The sequence below is a fragment of the Pristis pectinata genome, chromosome 29, assembly GCF_009764475.1.
Source record: "Pristis pectinata isolate sPriPec2 chromosome 29, sPriPec2.1.pri, whole genome shotgun sequence".
Taxonomy (NCBI): Eukaryota; Metazoa; Chordata; class Chondrichthyes; order Rhinopristiformes; family Pristidae; genus Pristis; species Pristis pectinata.
This window is the reverse complement of record NC_067433.1, coordinates 13,679,118-13,696,215: the sequence shown is the minus strand read 5'-3', so window position 1 is coordinate 13,696,215 and position 17,098 is coordinate 13,679,118. Positions and strand designations below refer to the sequence as shown.

General features: G+C 42.7%; 1 protein-coding gene across 6 annotated transcripts in view; it reads right to left on the bottom strand.

The window, feature by feature from the left end:
• Positions 1-561: 561 nt before the first annotated feature.
• The window catches only part of LOC127584213 (NFU1 iron-sulfur cluster scaffold homolog, mitochondrial-like), a 31,122-nt gene continuing 14,585 nt past the window's right edge, over positions 562-17,098 (bottom strand). For 2 of the 6 annotated variants that reach the window (XM_052040819.1, XM_052040825.1), the window contains exons 3-8: positions 13,460-13,595; positions 11,201-11,267; positions 10,408-10,522; positions 8,424-8,487; positions 5,152-5,326; positions 562-737 (exon numbers count right to left, since the gene is read on the bottom strand). In XM_052040819.1, coding sequence (XP_051896779.1) covers positions 702-737; positions 5,152-5,326; positions 8,424-8,487; positions 10,408-10,522; positions 11,201-11,267; positions 13,460-13,595 — 593 coding nt within the window. In that variant the 3' untranslated portion in view covers positions 562-701. The remainder of the gene's footprint in view (positions 738-5,151; positions 5,327-8,423; positions 8,488-10,407; positions 10,523-11,200; positions 11,268-13,459; positions 13,596-17,098) is intronic. The other 4 variants (XM_052040820.1, XM_052040824.1, XM_052040822.1 and 1 more) reach the window with 3 other exon arrangements.

Genomic DNA, 17,098 nt, shown 5'->3' with positions numbered 1-17,098 from the left:
AGTTTTCTGCTATGTTGCAAGACTCAGATTAACAATCTTGGAATTAACAAAAATCACATGACAAACTTCATAGTGACTAGAAAATCAAGCAATTTATGCTCAATTCTGTTGCTTTATTAACAATAGTGTTAATATAATTTACTTCCTGTGTTGTTTAAGATCTTCTGCAATCTTATGTTCCTGACCATGTGATTGGCCTTTCCTTCCCCACCAATCCTTCTGCCATTTGATGTTTACTTCCTCTTTTGCAAGAGAAGTGTTGTAATAATGTAAATTGTTGTACAGCTCCTCAAAGACATATCATCTCAACCAACACCTCACTAAATAGGATAGTCAAGGAACAACAGATTTTTGAAAACTGAGGTTCAAGGGGTAGGGCAATACTGCCCAGGATCAGTCATGATCTTAGTGAACAGTAGAGCAGACTCGAGGGTCCACGTTGCTTTCTCCCAAAAGGCAGGAGTCGAGGGCAGGAAAGGGATGGCTGAGAACTGTGTCACAAGACATTGCATATCCCATCAGATGGAACACAATCAAAAGATCAGGATAAAACCTCCTCAGCAAGCTTAAAATTATTTATTGCAAAATATATTACAATAGTTTTGTAACACATTGGTGAAGGTGCACAAAGACAGCCGGCAGCCTCTAGATCGGCATATTGTGATCAGATTATCAGGCAAGTGTCTGGACTTAGGAACAGTTCACAAAACTTCAGTTTCATTTTCTTCATCTGCAACCTGTTAAAAAAAATGATCAGCAATTAAACCTATTGCTTCTTAATTTTATTAAAATTACATTTCTCGTGTCTACTGAGTGGGAATCATCAAGGATCAGAATGAAGGGTAAAAGGTCTGGAATTGGGAAGGCTCTAATATTGGGAAGGCACTCACAAACTTATTTCATTCTTCCACCACCAGTACAGGACTACAGTGCTCAACATCTGCAGTTATTCACTAACAGCATTGCCCGGTTTGTAAACTCCTTCACTTAGCAGGGCAGCAGGCACAAGAGAACACCCACCAACAAACTCCCTTCCAAGTGATCGAGCACTGACTTGAAGATATATCGTCATTCCTTCATCATCCTCAGGTCTGAATCCTGAAACTCCTGACCCCAAAACACTGTGGCAGTACTGCAGTTGTCCAAGGTGGCAGCTTGCCAGAATCATCTCAGGGGAACAAGGGATGGGAATTAAATGCTGACCTGTAATTAATAAACAAAGCAACACCATTTCCACCCCACATAATGACCATAGAACCATACAGCACAAAACAGGCCCTTCAGCCCACCATGTTGTGCCATCCATCAAACCACCCTCACACTATCTAACCCTTTCCTCCCGCATATCCCTCTGTCTCACATTCCTCCATATGCCTATCCAACAAACTCTTGAACCTGTCCAATGTATCTGCCTCCACCACCACCCCAGGCAGTGCATTCCATGCACCAACCACTCTCTGGGTGAAAAACCTCCCCCTGACATCTCTTCTGAACCTCCCACCCATAACCTTAAAGCCATGCCCTCTTGTCTTGAGCACTGGTGCCCTAGGAAGGAGGTGCTGACTGTCTGCTCTATCTATTCCTCTCAATATTTTATATACCTCTATCATGTCTCCTCTCATCCTCCTCCTTTCCAGTGAATAAAGCCCTAGCACCTTAAGCCTCTCCTCATATTCCATACGCTCTAATCCAGGCAGAGTCCTGGTAAATCTCCTCTGCACCCTCTCCAACGCCTCCACATCTTTCCTATAATGCGGCAACCAGAACTGAACACAGTACTCTAAGTGTGGCCTAACTAGAGTTTTGTAAAGCTGCATCATCACTTCGCAGCTCTTAAACTCAGTCCCACGATTTATGAAAGCTAACATCCCATAGGCCTTCTTAACTGCTCTATCCACCTGTGAGGCAACTTTCAGTGAACTGTGAATATGAACCCCCAGATCCCTCTGCTCCTCTACACTGCCAAGTACCTTGCCATTTACCTTGTACTCTGCCCTGGAGTTTGTCCTTCCAAAGTGTACCACCTCACACTTCTCCGGATTGAACTCCATCTGCCACTTGTCAGCCCAGCTCTGCATCCTATCAATATCCCTCTGTAAACTCCGACAGCCCTCCACACTACCCACAACACCGCCGATCTTAGTGTCGTCCACAAACTGACTAACCCAGCCTTCCACCCCCTCATCTAAGTCACCTGTAAATATCACAAAAAGTAGAGGTCCCAGAACCGATCCCTGCGGGACACCAACAGTCACGTCCCTCCAATCCGAGGGCACTCCCTCCACCACAATCCTCTGCTTTCTACAGGCAAGCCAATTCCTAATCCACACAGCCAAGCTTCCCTGGATCCCTTGGCCTCTGACCTTCTGAAGAAGCCTACCATGAGGAACCTTATCAAACGCCTTACTAAAATCCATATAGACCACATCCACCGCACTACCCTCATCAATCTTCCTCGTAACCTCCTCAAAGAACTCTATCAGGCTTGTGAGGCAAGATTTTCCCTTCACAAAGCCATGCTGGCTGTCCCTAATCAGTCCATGATTCTCTAGGTGTTCATAGATCCTATCCCTTAGAATCCTTTCTAACAGCTTACCCACCACAGACGTGAGACTCATCGGTCTGTAATTCCCTGGACTATCCCTACCACCTTTTTTGAACAAGGGGACGACATTCGCCAGCCTCCAATCCTCCGGCACCAGCCCCGTGGACAATGAGGACTCAAAGATCCTTACCAGCAGTTCAACAACCTCCTCCCTCGCCTCTCAAAGCAGCCTGGGGAATATCCCATCAGGCCCCGGAGATTTATCTGTCTTGCTATTATTTAACAACTTCAACACATCCTCTCTCTTGATATCTACAACCTCGAGAACATTACCCTTACCAGCACTCCGTTCCACGTCATCAAGACCCCTCTCCTTGGTGAATACCGAAGAGAAGTACTCATTGAGAACTTCTCCCATTTCCGCCGCCTCCAGGCACATTCTCCCACCTTTGTCTTTAATCGGACCTACCTTTACCCTAGCCATCCTCCTACCCTTCATGTACTTGAAAAAGGCCTTGGGATTTTCCTTAACCCTACTAGCCAATGCCTTTTCATGTCCCCTTCTAGCTCTCCTCAGCCCTTTCTTAAGTTTCTTCCTGGCTAATCTGTATTCCTCACGGGCCCTGTCTGAACCTTGCTGCTTATACCTTATGTATGCTACCTTCTTCTCACTAACTAGTCGTTCCACCTCTCTTGTCGCCCACGGTTGCTTCACCCTGCCATTCCTTCTCTGCCTCATCGGGACATATTTATCCCTAACATCCTGCATAAGATCCTTGAACATCGACCACAGCTCTATAGTACATTTCCCTTCAAAAAGGACATCTCAATCTACACTCCCAAGTTCCCTCCTTATAGCCTCATAGTTCGCCCTTCCCCAATCAAATACCTTCTTGTCCTCTCTGCACCTGTCCCTGTCCATGATAATTTTAGAGGTTATGGAGCAATGGTCACTGTCCCCCAAATGCTCACCCACCAATAGGTCCTTCACCTGTCCCGGTTCATTTCCTAAAACTAGATCTAGCATGGCATTCCCTCTCGTCGGCCTGTCGACATACTGCGTCAGGAATCCCTCCTGGACACATTTAACAAATTCTGTCCCATCTAAACCTTTGGCACCAAGCAGGTTCCAGTCTATATTTGGGAAGTTGAAGTCTCCCATTATAACAACCCTGTTATTTTTGCTTCTCTCCAAACACTGCCTGCCGATCTGCTCCTCTATATCTCTACTACCACCAGGGGGCCTATAGAATACTCCTAGTAGAGTAACTGCTCCTTTCTTGTTCCTTACAGGCCTCTTTCCCACACAACAGCTTGTAGTTCCAATAAAATATCACTCCACCTAAACAATAACGGTTTCTCACAATGTCGTCATGACCTGAATCGGAACATTTCCCCCAAATTTTATCATTTTGACATCCTTTAATCTCTTGTCATGTCCTAAAATGTTTCTCAAAAGCCAATAAAGTAGTCACTAAAGCAACACAATGTGGCTACACATTTGCACAGAGCAGGATCCCACAACTATCAATGACACAAGTGGTAGTGATGATTGAAGAGACTGTGATAAGTCTCTTCCACGTCAGCAACCATAGCACTCCCTCAGCAGCCATAGCACATTTTTGTGCTCAAGTTTCGAGTGTAGGGCAACCAGATGACTCAGATGAGACTGCCACCTATTGAGACATGGATGACATTCCTGACACGGTGACAATGGCTGAATTAAAATATTGTGAACCAAGTCCTGACACTCCAATTTACATGCACAACTCCATGCCCAAGATACATCTGTAACACCATCCATTTCAACATGAATTAACAGGACAACTTCCAAATCATTTGTGCGTTGAAACTTTGGCAGCTGATGAAAATTGAGAAAGGTCGTGAATGTGAATTCCTCCCAACACCTGTGTAAAGCATTCAGACATATACAAAACATTTCAATAGTAGAAAGGTGGTAATAATATGTTAAATAATACACATAACGTATACATTTCTTTCTTTTTCTTACATAAACATTTCTCCTTTTGGACTTTACTCATGCTATCCACTCCCTTGAGGACAGAGCAATGGAAGAGACAAGATGTAGATTAGTTTCTTCCTGTCTCTTGCTTACTTTGGTCTCTTTACTCAAGTATGTGTGTCTCACAGCGAGAACAACACAAGCTCAGCATTGGGTAATTATGCAGTAGACTAGATCTAGATCCTTAGAGTTCAATAAAATATAAGAGATGGTCCCATTTAATCTTTAGGGGCTTGAAAGGTTTGATGCTAACGTGTCTCTCCTGTCAAGGATTAATTAAATCAAGAGGCTGCTATCTCAGGATTTCCGCCATTTAGGACTGAAATTAGACTATTAAGCTTTGGAATCCTTACTCCAGAGGCTGTGGAAGCTCAGAGCATATTCAAGACCGAGTGATGGATTTTTAGAACTAAGAGAACCAAAGGTTACTGTGTAGATTAGCTACATGGTGAAGATTAGCTATTATTTTTCCAAATGGTGGCGGAGCTTCAAGAAGCCTAGGTTCTTTTCATGTCTAAATATCCATCCTCAAGCTAACCCAATCTACAAAATAATCTGAATCATGCCATAACTACTCATTTACCTGTACAACACCTTCCACCTCTGGGACATAGAACTGCAGCATGTTTTCAATTCCACTCTTCAATGTCACGAGGGAGCTGGGGCAGTTGGTGCAGGAACCCTGCAACATCAGCTTCACAATACCATCCTCAAACCCTTTGTAAATCACGTCACCCCCGTCCTCTTGAACAGTGGGCCTGCCAATAAAAGTGGAGGGGAAAATACAGACACTTCAGTCACTTTAAACCAATACTTTTAGCAAGTTTTGTTAAAATAAACCAAACTTTTTTTTCCCACTTTTTTTTTGAATAACTAATTTTCTTGCACATCCATCAGCTGAATTTTACACACCAGTGGGCTGTGTAAAATCCAAAAACCTCCAGAGATCATGAGCAACCAAGCCCTGATCCCTTCGGGCACTTCCTTCTCTGAGCAGTGGGATGAGTCCATGGCTGCCACCTAGTGTTCTCTGGTTTCTTGATAGGTTTCTTGATGCAGTTCACTGTGTGATTTGATGTCCATGTGACTAATAAAGAAATCTTATCCTTACAGCTCGGAGAGGAGATCAAAAATAGACAGAAATGCGCAGAGTAGTACTTGCAGCACAGAAACAGGCCATTCAGCCTAACTGTTCCATGCTGGAGTTTATGCTACACATGACTGTCCTCCACCCATCATTCACACATCCTGTTTATCTAGTTTCCTCTCAAATGCACTTTTGCTTTTGAACTTGTGGCACCAATTTCTACAACCTCACTACTTTCTGTACAAAGGGGTTTTACCAGAATTCCACATTTTGTTTCTTTGAGCCCAACATACTTTTGGCCCTGAGCTCCCAAGTCTCCACATGCAAGTGGAAACATCTTCTCTAGGTCTACTATATCAAGCCCTTTCATAATTTTAAAGCCTTTTACCCCTTGTTTCAGACCCCAAGACATCTGATGTCCATTCCATTCCTGATGCAAATGTTTCAGCTTTTTCCAAGGAATTTGGACTTGCTTAGCATTGCAGTGCTGGTCTCAGTAGGACTGTGCTGGGATACCAGATTTCCTCTATTGATATTGCTGCCTGATAAACAAACATTCCATTGTCAGCAGATGGGGAGTTTACAACTGACTTTATGCACATCTAATATCAGACAACAGCACGCGAACCACACTGATTAAGAACATACAGACTGTCCCCAGGTTAAGAACGCTGACTTCTGATCGCTGCTACATATGAATGAGCTCCCATAATATCATTAAATTCCAAAGTCTGACATACGTACATATGGTTGTTCCTACGAATGACAGGACTAGTTTCCTCTCTCTCTCCACTCTTAGTAATTGTTCTTACCAGTTTTATGTGCTTTTGATGCCATTCCTTACAATATTGTGCAGGTATGGTTACCATAGAGTGGTTTTTGTGTACTTTCCAACTTATGGACAAAATCAACTTATGCATATCCGTAAAAGAGAAATCCATATTTTACCTGGGACAGTCTGTAAATACATATTTACAACTCTTAAGTGCAGAGAAAAGAACTCTTAAAGTAGATCTGATCTAGTGACATGCCTTGTTGATCAAAAGATATAGTTACATTAAAACACAAGGTACAAAGGTTGCTCAGATAACCATGAAATAAGATATGCACCCGGATATAAACCCCAGGATTGCATGTTAATCGCGTGAGTGGTACCTCAGTAGAGCACCTGGGGTCACTGAAGACTCAAGTAATTATTAACATTTAGATCATGAATGTTTCTCCTGTGATTTAAAAGGAGCAAAGCGGTTTCACACTGTTAGGAATTACTGAGAATAGCCAACAATTTCTGGGAAAACTTCCTTTTAAATGCCACTGTTTTTATTTAATATGCAGGACTGCACTAACTTCATTGCATGTAGCCTCAAGGCAATTGTTTCTAATTATTAATGAATTCACAAATCTGTTATTAGACTGATTTGAATAGCAAGTGTTATTACTTGCAGATTTTGAATGTCTTCCAACATATTAGGAGCATTTTTAATTCATGTCAACTAATATGAAGAATGGCTAATTTCACATTCCACTCTGATACTCTCAGTGTGAACAACAATGGGTTTTATTAAAGAATATATACGGTACTAGTTGAATAACACAATGAAACATATATTTGCATTTTTATAGGTTTTCATAAACTTAGACCAGTCAGGATATGTTACAGACAATGGCACATTTGAAGTATAATCACTCTCGTAATACAAGAAAAGGGAGATCTAATTTGTGAACAGCAAGCTCCCACAAACAGCAACAATCAGACAATCCGATCTTAATAATGTTGATAAAGAATGCCACAAAATGACACAAAAATTCTACAGATGCTGGAATCTGGAGCAATATACACAAAGCGCTGGAGGAACTCAGCAGGTCAGGCAGCATCCATGGAGGGAAAAAAAAACAGTCGACGTTTCGGGCTGAGACCCTTCATCAGGACTGGAAAGGAAGAGGGCAGAAGCCAGAATAAGATGGGGAGAGGGAGAGTAGCACAGGCTGGCAGGTGATAGGCGAGTCCAGGTGAGAGGGGGAAGGTAGTGGGTGGGGGAGATGGAGAAGATGTAATAAGCTGAGAGGCGATAGGCAGAAGAGGCAAAGGGCTGAAGGAGGAGGAATCCGGTAGGAGAGGACAGTGGACCATGACTTCTTCAGCACACAAATGAGAAAGCACACCATAACTTAACATCTCATTTGAATGAGAGCACATGCAATAATAATTCCTTCAGTATTGCACTGAGATCTCAGACTAGGTTCTGGTGTTCGTCTGCCATACTTCACTGCAGGAATGGAATTGGCCTATCATATCTTGCCAAAAATCAAAGAAACAAACTCTTACTTTGGACTCCAGTGGCAGTAGAGGAATTCCCTCCATTGCTCCTTGACTGTGAAGGCACATCCCTAGTCAATGAATGATGTTCAGCTCAAAAATTAATCATGTACAGAAGAGTTTTTTTGAAAAAAGAAATTCTCTTGAACTCTTACTCTTTGCAAAATTACTCTTGACCAATTCAACTATTGAAATATGAACTATTCCACATGGAGACAACCAAAGTAGGGCAATTCACAGGCTACCCAAAGATAATTTGAATGAAAAAAAAACTACTTGCTTTTCATTGGAGGAAAAAAGGCCCACCACAGTGTGAAAAGGCCACTATTCACTGGCTAAGACCATGTTCAGCATTTAGCAGGCCTTGACATAGAAATTAGGTGAATACATGGGAATGAACTTGCTCATTTATACAGAAAAAAGCTTTTGGCAGAATTCTACTGGTACTCACCGAATTCTGGTGTCCAGCAATTCTTTAATTATGGCTACAACTTCATCATCTTCCTCTGAAGGAGCTAAAAGCACAGGGAAAGTCACAAGTGTTCATCCATTTTGTGGTGAGCAATACAAATTATTTTTTAAAAATATTTGTTGTGGTCAATTGCATATGTTAAATGTGATATGATGATGTCTATATAGGAGGTATGCAGCTGACTCCCTCAGTCAATGCCTATCCAACCTGGTAGGGGACCTGGGCCATAATGCCTGGGACACCATGTTTATCCTGATTATCTAAAACAGTCACAGATGTTAGCTCTCAGCCTCAGAATCCAAGGTGGATCATGTGTTATTGAAACCAAAGATTAACCAGTATTTGTTTTAAACTGCAAGAATCTGTTCTAATTTATATCTGAACTGTTTAAACTGTGATGCGACAACACTGCTCTGACAACAGTCAAATTTCACATTAGCCTTGAAAGAAGAAAGAGCCACACTCCAACTCCACTTCAGGCTTGTCCAACATCTGCCCCACTCAGAGGTGTACCACAACGTACTGGTAACAACTCTGTAACAAAATCTCCTTCGTTTCAGCTGATTTAATTCTCTTTTCTTCTAAAAGTTCAGGCTGGGCCATGTAATTTATAATTCATTTACCTTCACGTTCTTTCCAATTCTTCATAAGAATCAAAATTGTTGGACCACAGGAGTCATCAACCCCTACTCCTAATCTCAGAGTCATACAACCCAAAGTGGCCCATTAGCCCACCGTGTCTATACTGACCATCAAGCACCCATCTATACTAATCCCATTTACTGGAACTTGGTCTGTAGCCTACTATACCTTGGCAATTCAAATGCTCATCCAGATATTTTTTTAAAATCATTATCACCTTCTCAGACAATGCGTTCCAAAATTCTTCCACCCCCTGGGTGAAAAAATTCTTCCTCAGATTCCCTCCAAACCCCTTACTCCTCACCTTAAACCTATGCCCTGTGGTCTTAGACACCTTTGCCATGGGGAAATATTCCTTATTTATACGCCTTTCTACGCCTTCTATCTCATTTGGGGTTTTCATCGACCAGTGTGGGTGAGGAAGACAAACACAGTCCTTGTTTCATCCAGAGGGAGAATAGTGTATGAAACAGTTTACCTATGGAGTAATGAGCCAAAATAAACCCATATGGTGGAAAGGAGCAGCAGGGAATGCTAATGGAATGAAATGAAATGGTTGAAATGTGCGGAGCATGAAACAAGTGGTCTGGAGGGTCCTGCTTCCGTGTGTGGGAGAGAGGGAGTACTCTATCTCCTCAGCCAAAAACACCTATATCAGCCACACAGCCTGAAGCACCTTGCGAACAAAGGAGGCCATGGGAAGCCAAGCTAGATGTCTATTTTAGTTATCCCATTAATAGTGCAGTGACGTTTTCAAGCCTTCCGCCTCTCATTGGCAAGGAACTTCCTGTGGTTACCACACCAAATGGTGCTTTATATATCTCAGCGAGGGTCCCACTCCTCACCCAGCCTCTCTCTAACACTTTGATAGAGCTGGTTTATCTGACGTGACAAGGGGAAACGAGGGATCCAAAGACCTGACGTAAACAAGAAAGCACTCTTCCCACACATCCAACAACCCAACCAAACACCCATTCACGGAAATGAGGTGCTTTTCTGAGGGAAAAAAAATCCAATAAAATGTGAAAAGAATTGATACAATGGATTACTTATAGGGGGAAATGGTTAAATTTACACCACTGTTGTGCACAGCAATTATCCATAGATTTTATCCCAACTTGGAATTTCTTGTGTTAAATTTTATGCTTTAGGAATACACATCTTTCAGGAAGACTTGAAGAAGCAGAGATTAAACACAACTGCAATGGTTGGAAAAATTGTTAAAACAAAGACCGAGAGTGCTACTCAAGGAATTGCTACTTGTCGAGGTGTGTCTGTACATCTGGGTGACGCTTCCTGATTGATCAACTGATGCACCCACCTGTATCAGAAGACGGAGCTTCATCTGTCACCACAGGAAGACCCGATGCAAAGAAATCCATGATGGTGGCATACACATCTGGTTTGAGGAGCTTCCACTGCACGTTGTCACCTGCCTGGAGATGTATAGAATAGAATCTTTCAGGAGAGATGTCTCTGTCCCAATTGTACCTGTACTACCTTTTTGTTTGTTCTTTCCTCAAATGTTGCCCCTTTCTCCACCTTGAACTACTTAACTAATCTCTTTTGAAACTAAGCTACTGATGGACCAGCCTTCCAAGACTGTAACTTGTTATCATCGAGTCAAAGAATCACACAACATGGAAACACACCCTTCATCCCACTGAGTCTGCACTGACTATCAAGCACCCACTTACACAAATCCCCCTACTTTCAACTGCTCGTCTACATACTAGGGACAATTTACAGTGGCCATTTAACTTACCAACCTGCACATCTTTGGGGTGTGGGAGGGAATCGGAGCCCCCAGAGGAAACCAATGCAGTCACAAGGAGAACATGCAAACTCCACACAGACAGCACCAGAGGTCAGGACTGAACCCATGTCACTGGAGTTGTGAGGCAGCAGCCCTACTAGTTGTACCACCGTGCTGCCTACATTTGCCTTTGTTTTTGCCAATCATCTTTTGGTTGTTGATCCATTATTAGTTATTGCCCATTGAAAAGTTTCTCTTTACTTAATCTTTCAACACACCTCATGATTTTATCAAATATCTCCAGACTTTTCTGCTCTTTCTACAGAAGGTGGAAGGTGGCAGCACCCTTCATTCTTACCTTGGTGACGGTGATGAAGTCAGGCCCAAAGAAAACTCCCTTCACTCCATCAATTCTGAACAGCTGCCTGGCAAATAAAATGAAAAACATTCAGTTAAGGTAGCAGAATTGCTTCCACTTATTGCCTTATGTTTTCCTGTAACCAGCCATCTGAAAGCTCCATGTTTCATCAATTCTGGCCTCTTGCCCACCTTCCCCACAAACTCCAGCCCGCTTCGATCACATTCCAATACATTCCCTTCCTCTGCTTCATCACCTTTCTCCCTTCTGAAGAACTTTTTAAAGGGACCACTTCCCAGGCTCTCTCCAATTGGTTCAATGACCATTTTAGTCTCTGTATGGTTCTGTATGTGGTTACTTTGTTAAAAGGTGCTCTGCAAAATGCAAGTTGCTATCCATTGGTGCGAAAACTAAAATATATAGCTCATTTCCCATCTCCTCTCACCAACACCCTCAAACCGATGCTTATCTCTTTACTAAAAAAAGTAAATGGAATTAAAATAACTAATTTTACAGCCTCTCCTTTAAGGTCAGACACACATGGCTGCTAGTTTAAATCCCTGTCCTGATGAAGGGTCTCGACCTGAAACATCAACTGCTTATTTCCCTCCATAGATGCTGCCTGACCTGCTGAGTTCCTCCAGCATTTTGTGTGTGTAAATCCCTGTATTAATATTTTGGACCACTGGTCCCACATCAATCAAGCTGCTCCTGTAGTAACTGCTCCTGACACCCAATTTTGCAATCTCAAGCTCTTGTACCAACCGTGGACCAATGGCAGGGCCAGTCTACAGCACGATTCTCTACTTGCAAAACATAAACAGGAGGAAGAGGCCATTTAGCCCCTCAAGTCTTCCCCCCTTCATGTCAACTTTCCCCAAATCCACTGACCTCACCACGAATATACTCAGTGACAGAATATTTGCCGAGGTAGAGAGTTCCAAACATTCAGCTGTCTGCCTGAATAAATTTCTCCTCATCTCAGTCCTAAATGGTTGGATCTTTATCTTGAGACTCTGATCCCTTGATGAATATTTTATAGCCAGAGATATAAAGCCTCTCAATATTTACCTTGTCAACCTTTTATTGGAACATTTCATGAAGATCTCCTTTCAATCACAGATTAATTCAGCACGGGAAGGGACAATCTGCTCCACTGTGCCTGTGGTGGCTGTTTTGAAGGCCAGTTTGTGTTTTCCCCATTTATCTGCTCTTTCTCCATCTCCCTGCAATTTGTTTCTCAAAAGGTAATTGTCTAACTACGTGGAATGTCACCATCCTATCAAGCAGTGCACTCCAAATATACTGTCTAAATGAACACCATATTGTCACTCTCCAATACTTTGTAAATTGCCCTAAAATCTGATTGCCAACTCTCCAGCTGCTAAAAATATTTTGTTTACTCCACAGACACCCCTCAGGGTTTTGAAAACCTCCACCTAATGTCCTCCTCTAAGGAGGACACCACCAGCTTTTCCCACCTATCCGAAATCCTTCAGCTATGGAATTATTCACATGACTTCTGAGTCCTCTACATTCTGTTTAACCCCAGAAAGCCTAAACAGGACACCTTCCCTCCCCCATTACATTGCTAAATCAAGGGGAGTGAAGTCAGAGAAAGATTAACAAATATTGTGGGGATTGCAGGTCAGAATCACAATTTAATTTCTGTCAGTTTTGCCTTGCTGAGGCTTTCCTACCAGAACTGCAATGCCTTTTTGTTGATTGATTCACCAGTCGCAGGTCATGGCTTAAGTACGTGCAACTCATAAATCACATACTCTCGTGCAAGACCAAAAGAACTGACAAATAAGAAAATAAGAGGGGCTGCAATATTTCAACCAAGATTGAAAATAGTCTCTAAACTTTAAATATACATTAACACAAGGAACTGCTTTCAAGCAGCAAGGGATGTGAAGTCAAAGTGGCAGAGGGTAGATGTTGTTGCCCCTGGCTGAGGAGCGAGCCTAGAACGAGCTATCATAATTACTTATAAGGTGCCACTCCCTGTCTTCAGGAGGCATGTCTGTACACCCATCCTTATATTAGACCATTCAATTCACCAGCAATTGTCATTCCAGAGCCCATCTCCAATCTTGGAGCAAGCCAGTCTCCTTTCCACTGTTCTGACTCAAGCGTACCCCTTCTCCCAGTTACACCAGCTCGGCACATGGCTGGCTTCCATTCTCGCTTAAACCATCTCCAGCTCAAAGTTTTCCCTTCAGCCACCCTTAGACTAATGAAGGTGAGGAGCCGCACCTTGCCAACGGGGAGCAGGAGGCACTGCGGGGCGCAGAGAAATCCATGGTTCCTGATTCCAGCACCGGGCAGCCAGGGATAAACTTCAAGCTGTTCGGGTTTGGCGTGTCCTGGGTTTGAATAAACATACTTCTTGCTGTAAAAAGGCAACAAGGCATTTGATTATCACCAGAAAGATCTGCTGATTTACCCACTTTGAACGATGGCATCTCTTCTCACGGGACACAGGGAGTGTAATGGCATGAGTTGGTGCAAGACCATACTGTATAGGTCATAGAAAAAAATCTATGATAGAATAATAGTTATGCAGCACGGGAACTGGCCCTTCAGTGCAACTTGTCCATGCCGACCAAGTCGTTTACCTGAGCCAGTCCCATTTTTCTGTGTATGGCCCACATCCCTCTAAATCTTTCCTATCCATGTACCTGTCTAAATGTCTTTTAAACATTTTAATTGTACCGGCCTCTACAGCTTCCTTTGGCAGCTTGTTCCATATACCCACTAAAAGTACTTTTTACATCCCTCTCAGCCATCCCCAAGTGTTTCACTCCCAATAAATTACTTCTGGAGGTGTAGTCACTATCATAACATACAAAACACAGCCATCTATTGCATACTATGACAATTATACAATGATATGTGTTAGGTGATGATGAGTGAGGTATGGACACCAGGGTTAATTTCCAGAATTATTTTTTAGATATCCACTTGACCATACTGATGGGGCCCGGCTTTAATGTCTCAACTTAAAGGCAATGCCTTGAACAGTGCAGCTTTCTCGTAATGTCAACCTAGGTTTTTCTGATAAAATCTCTGGACTGAGATTCCAACCCCAAATCCTCTTACCAACTACCTGATCGGTGTTCAGGTAGACATGGCCATGCTGGCAGATGCTTTCCATCAAACCTTGAGGAACTAGGACCAGAATCCTCTCGTTCAGCTGATAAGGCATTAGGTTTGTTACGAACAGGCACACCAGCTAGTGACTCTAATGCACCCCCTAGTGGCTGATCAATGATCGGCAGAGGGCCGACATTAAAGTAGGGTTTGTGAGAATTCGGCTATACAGGATTGTACTACCTTATTAATAAATGAAGCAAACATGGGTCCATTTAACATCACAGCTGCAGAGACCAATTAACAAAATAGACAATCAGTAAGTAAGTAGTGAATCAGACTCATAAGTTAATCAAAAAGAGGGGTGCAGCACACGAACTTTGGCTCAAACAAGTAAATCCTTCCCAAAAATCACTATTATTGGATGCCTGGAGTGTGCTGCCAGGAGTGGTGGTGGAGGCAGATACGATAGAGGCATTTAAGAGGCTCTTAGAGAGGTACATGAATGTGCAGAGAATGGCAGATATGGACATTGTGTAGGCAGAAGGGATTAGTTTAGTTAGGTGTTTAATTACTAGTTTAATTAGTAGTTTAATTAGTTTGGCACAACATCATGGGCTGAAGGGCTTGTTCCTGTGCTGTTCTATGCTCTACCAGTTAAATTTGTTATAATTTCTTCTCTTGGCTGATGCCTTTAACACAAATGATTTTATCTCATTCTTGGAAGGCTGTATAAATTGTTCAGCTTTGGCAGGCGAATATTTCTTTAGCTGACATTGAGGAAATCTTCCTGCCTGAGTCATAAAACTGTCTAAAAGTCAAATGATACGCATTCTGGGTATACTATGGCAGAGATCAATGAGATGCCGATATTAAAGAAGGATGCATATAAACACAATTGGCAGCAAGCTAATTACAGGCTCACAAATCTCCACTGTAATGATCTTTCCATGGATCAACACCAACTTGGACTGAATCTGCCATTCTGACCCGACATTATTCCAAGGAATCCCTCAAAGGCTTCATTACACAGATTTGCAAAGCTTAAAATGCATAGGTTACTCGATCAATAGAAAACTTTCTTCAGTCTATGAGCTGAATGAGATTTGGTGTACAGTATATGGCCTTATCTCAAATTATCACTACTTTTTAATTTGGAACTTAAGATTTTACCAGTGCTGTGTGAACACAATTCTGAAAAACATTGTGAACAAACCATCAAAAGGGGCAATGAACCAAAGAAAGCAAAAGGAGAAAAATGCCTGGATTTCAGTAGACTCGGGAACAGTAGACAGTTTGCTGATCATGGTTTCCAGTTTAACATCATAGCAGTAGTAATACTGTAGGAGGAGATACTTAGGGACAGGAAGCATCAAGGGTGAGAAGGGTCAATGGGAACATCGAAGTGTGCCTACATATGCCCTCACATGTGTATATGTTAACAACGTCACCAATCCCCAGATTCAAACCTCGTCCTGTTAGGTCCTCGTGTGCAATGGTCATCCCACGTGAAAACAATATGATATTCAGGACTTGGAAGGTCAGGAAGGTCAGGACCCTAGTGGATAGCCCCAACCACAACAGGGTCTGGGGAACTCAGACACTTTGACACTGACATTGCCACCCTGAGATATGATAAGCAGCAAATGCCACCTCAAAGAGCAAGGCGATGGCCACACTTCCTTCTGGAAACGTAAACCAGAAGAGGGATGCTGTCCTTGCGGGTTGAACTCTGCCATTAAGAACGAGCGAGTCTAGCATCTCAGCGACTCTGATATTGAATGTCTCATGACCTTCCAGCTCATTCTGACATGGAACCAAGGGGCCAAGGGCATCAGCCCATACGTCCAACCTCGGAAGCTATAAATGTGACCACACAGAACAATTATTCCAACCTTCAAATGACTCTGTCATGCACCACAGGAGATAAACTCATCCTCCTGGACAACTTCAATGCATAGGTCCAAATAGACACAGCTGTTTGGCAAAGCACGACCATCAAGGAAGAAGTTGGGAAAGCAAACTACAGAGTCCTACACCTGATAAAGTGCTTGGAGTACAGTCTTGTCATAAACAAAACCCTGCTTCATGGCAAGCATGAGACTTCATGGCAACACTTCTTCATAAGAATCAAAATTGTTGGACCACAGGAGTCATCAACCCCTACTCCTAATCTCAGAGTCATACAACCCAAAGTGGCCCATTAGCCCACCGTGTCTATACTGACCATCAAGCACCCATCTATACTAATCCCATTTACTGGAACTTGGTCTGTAGCCTACTATACCTTGGCAATTCAAATGCTCATCCAGATATTTTTTTAAAATCATTATCACCTTCTCAGACAATGCGTTCCAAAATTCTTCCACCCCCTGGGTGAAAAAATTCTTCCTCAGATTCCCTCCAAACCCCTTACTCCTCACCTTAAACCTATGCCCTGTGGTCTTAGACACCTTTGCCATGGGGAAATATTCCTTATTTATACGCCTTTCTACGCCTTCTATCTCATTTGGGGTTTTCATCGACCAGTGTGGGTGAGGAAGACAAACACAGTCCTTGTTTCATCCAGAGGGAGAATAGTGTATGAAACAGTTTACCTATGGAGTAATGAGCCAAAATAAACCCATATGGTGGAAAGGAGCAGCAGGGAATGCTAATGGAATGAAATGAAATGGTTGAAATGTGCGGAGCATGAAACAAGTGGTCTGGAGGGTCCTGCTTCCGTGTGTGGGAGAGAGGGAGTACTCTATCTCCTCAGCCAAAAACACCTATATCAGCCACACAGCCTGAAGCACCTTGCGA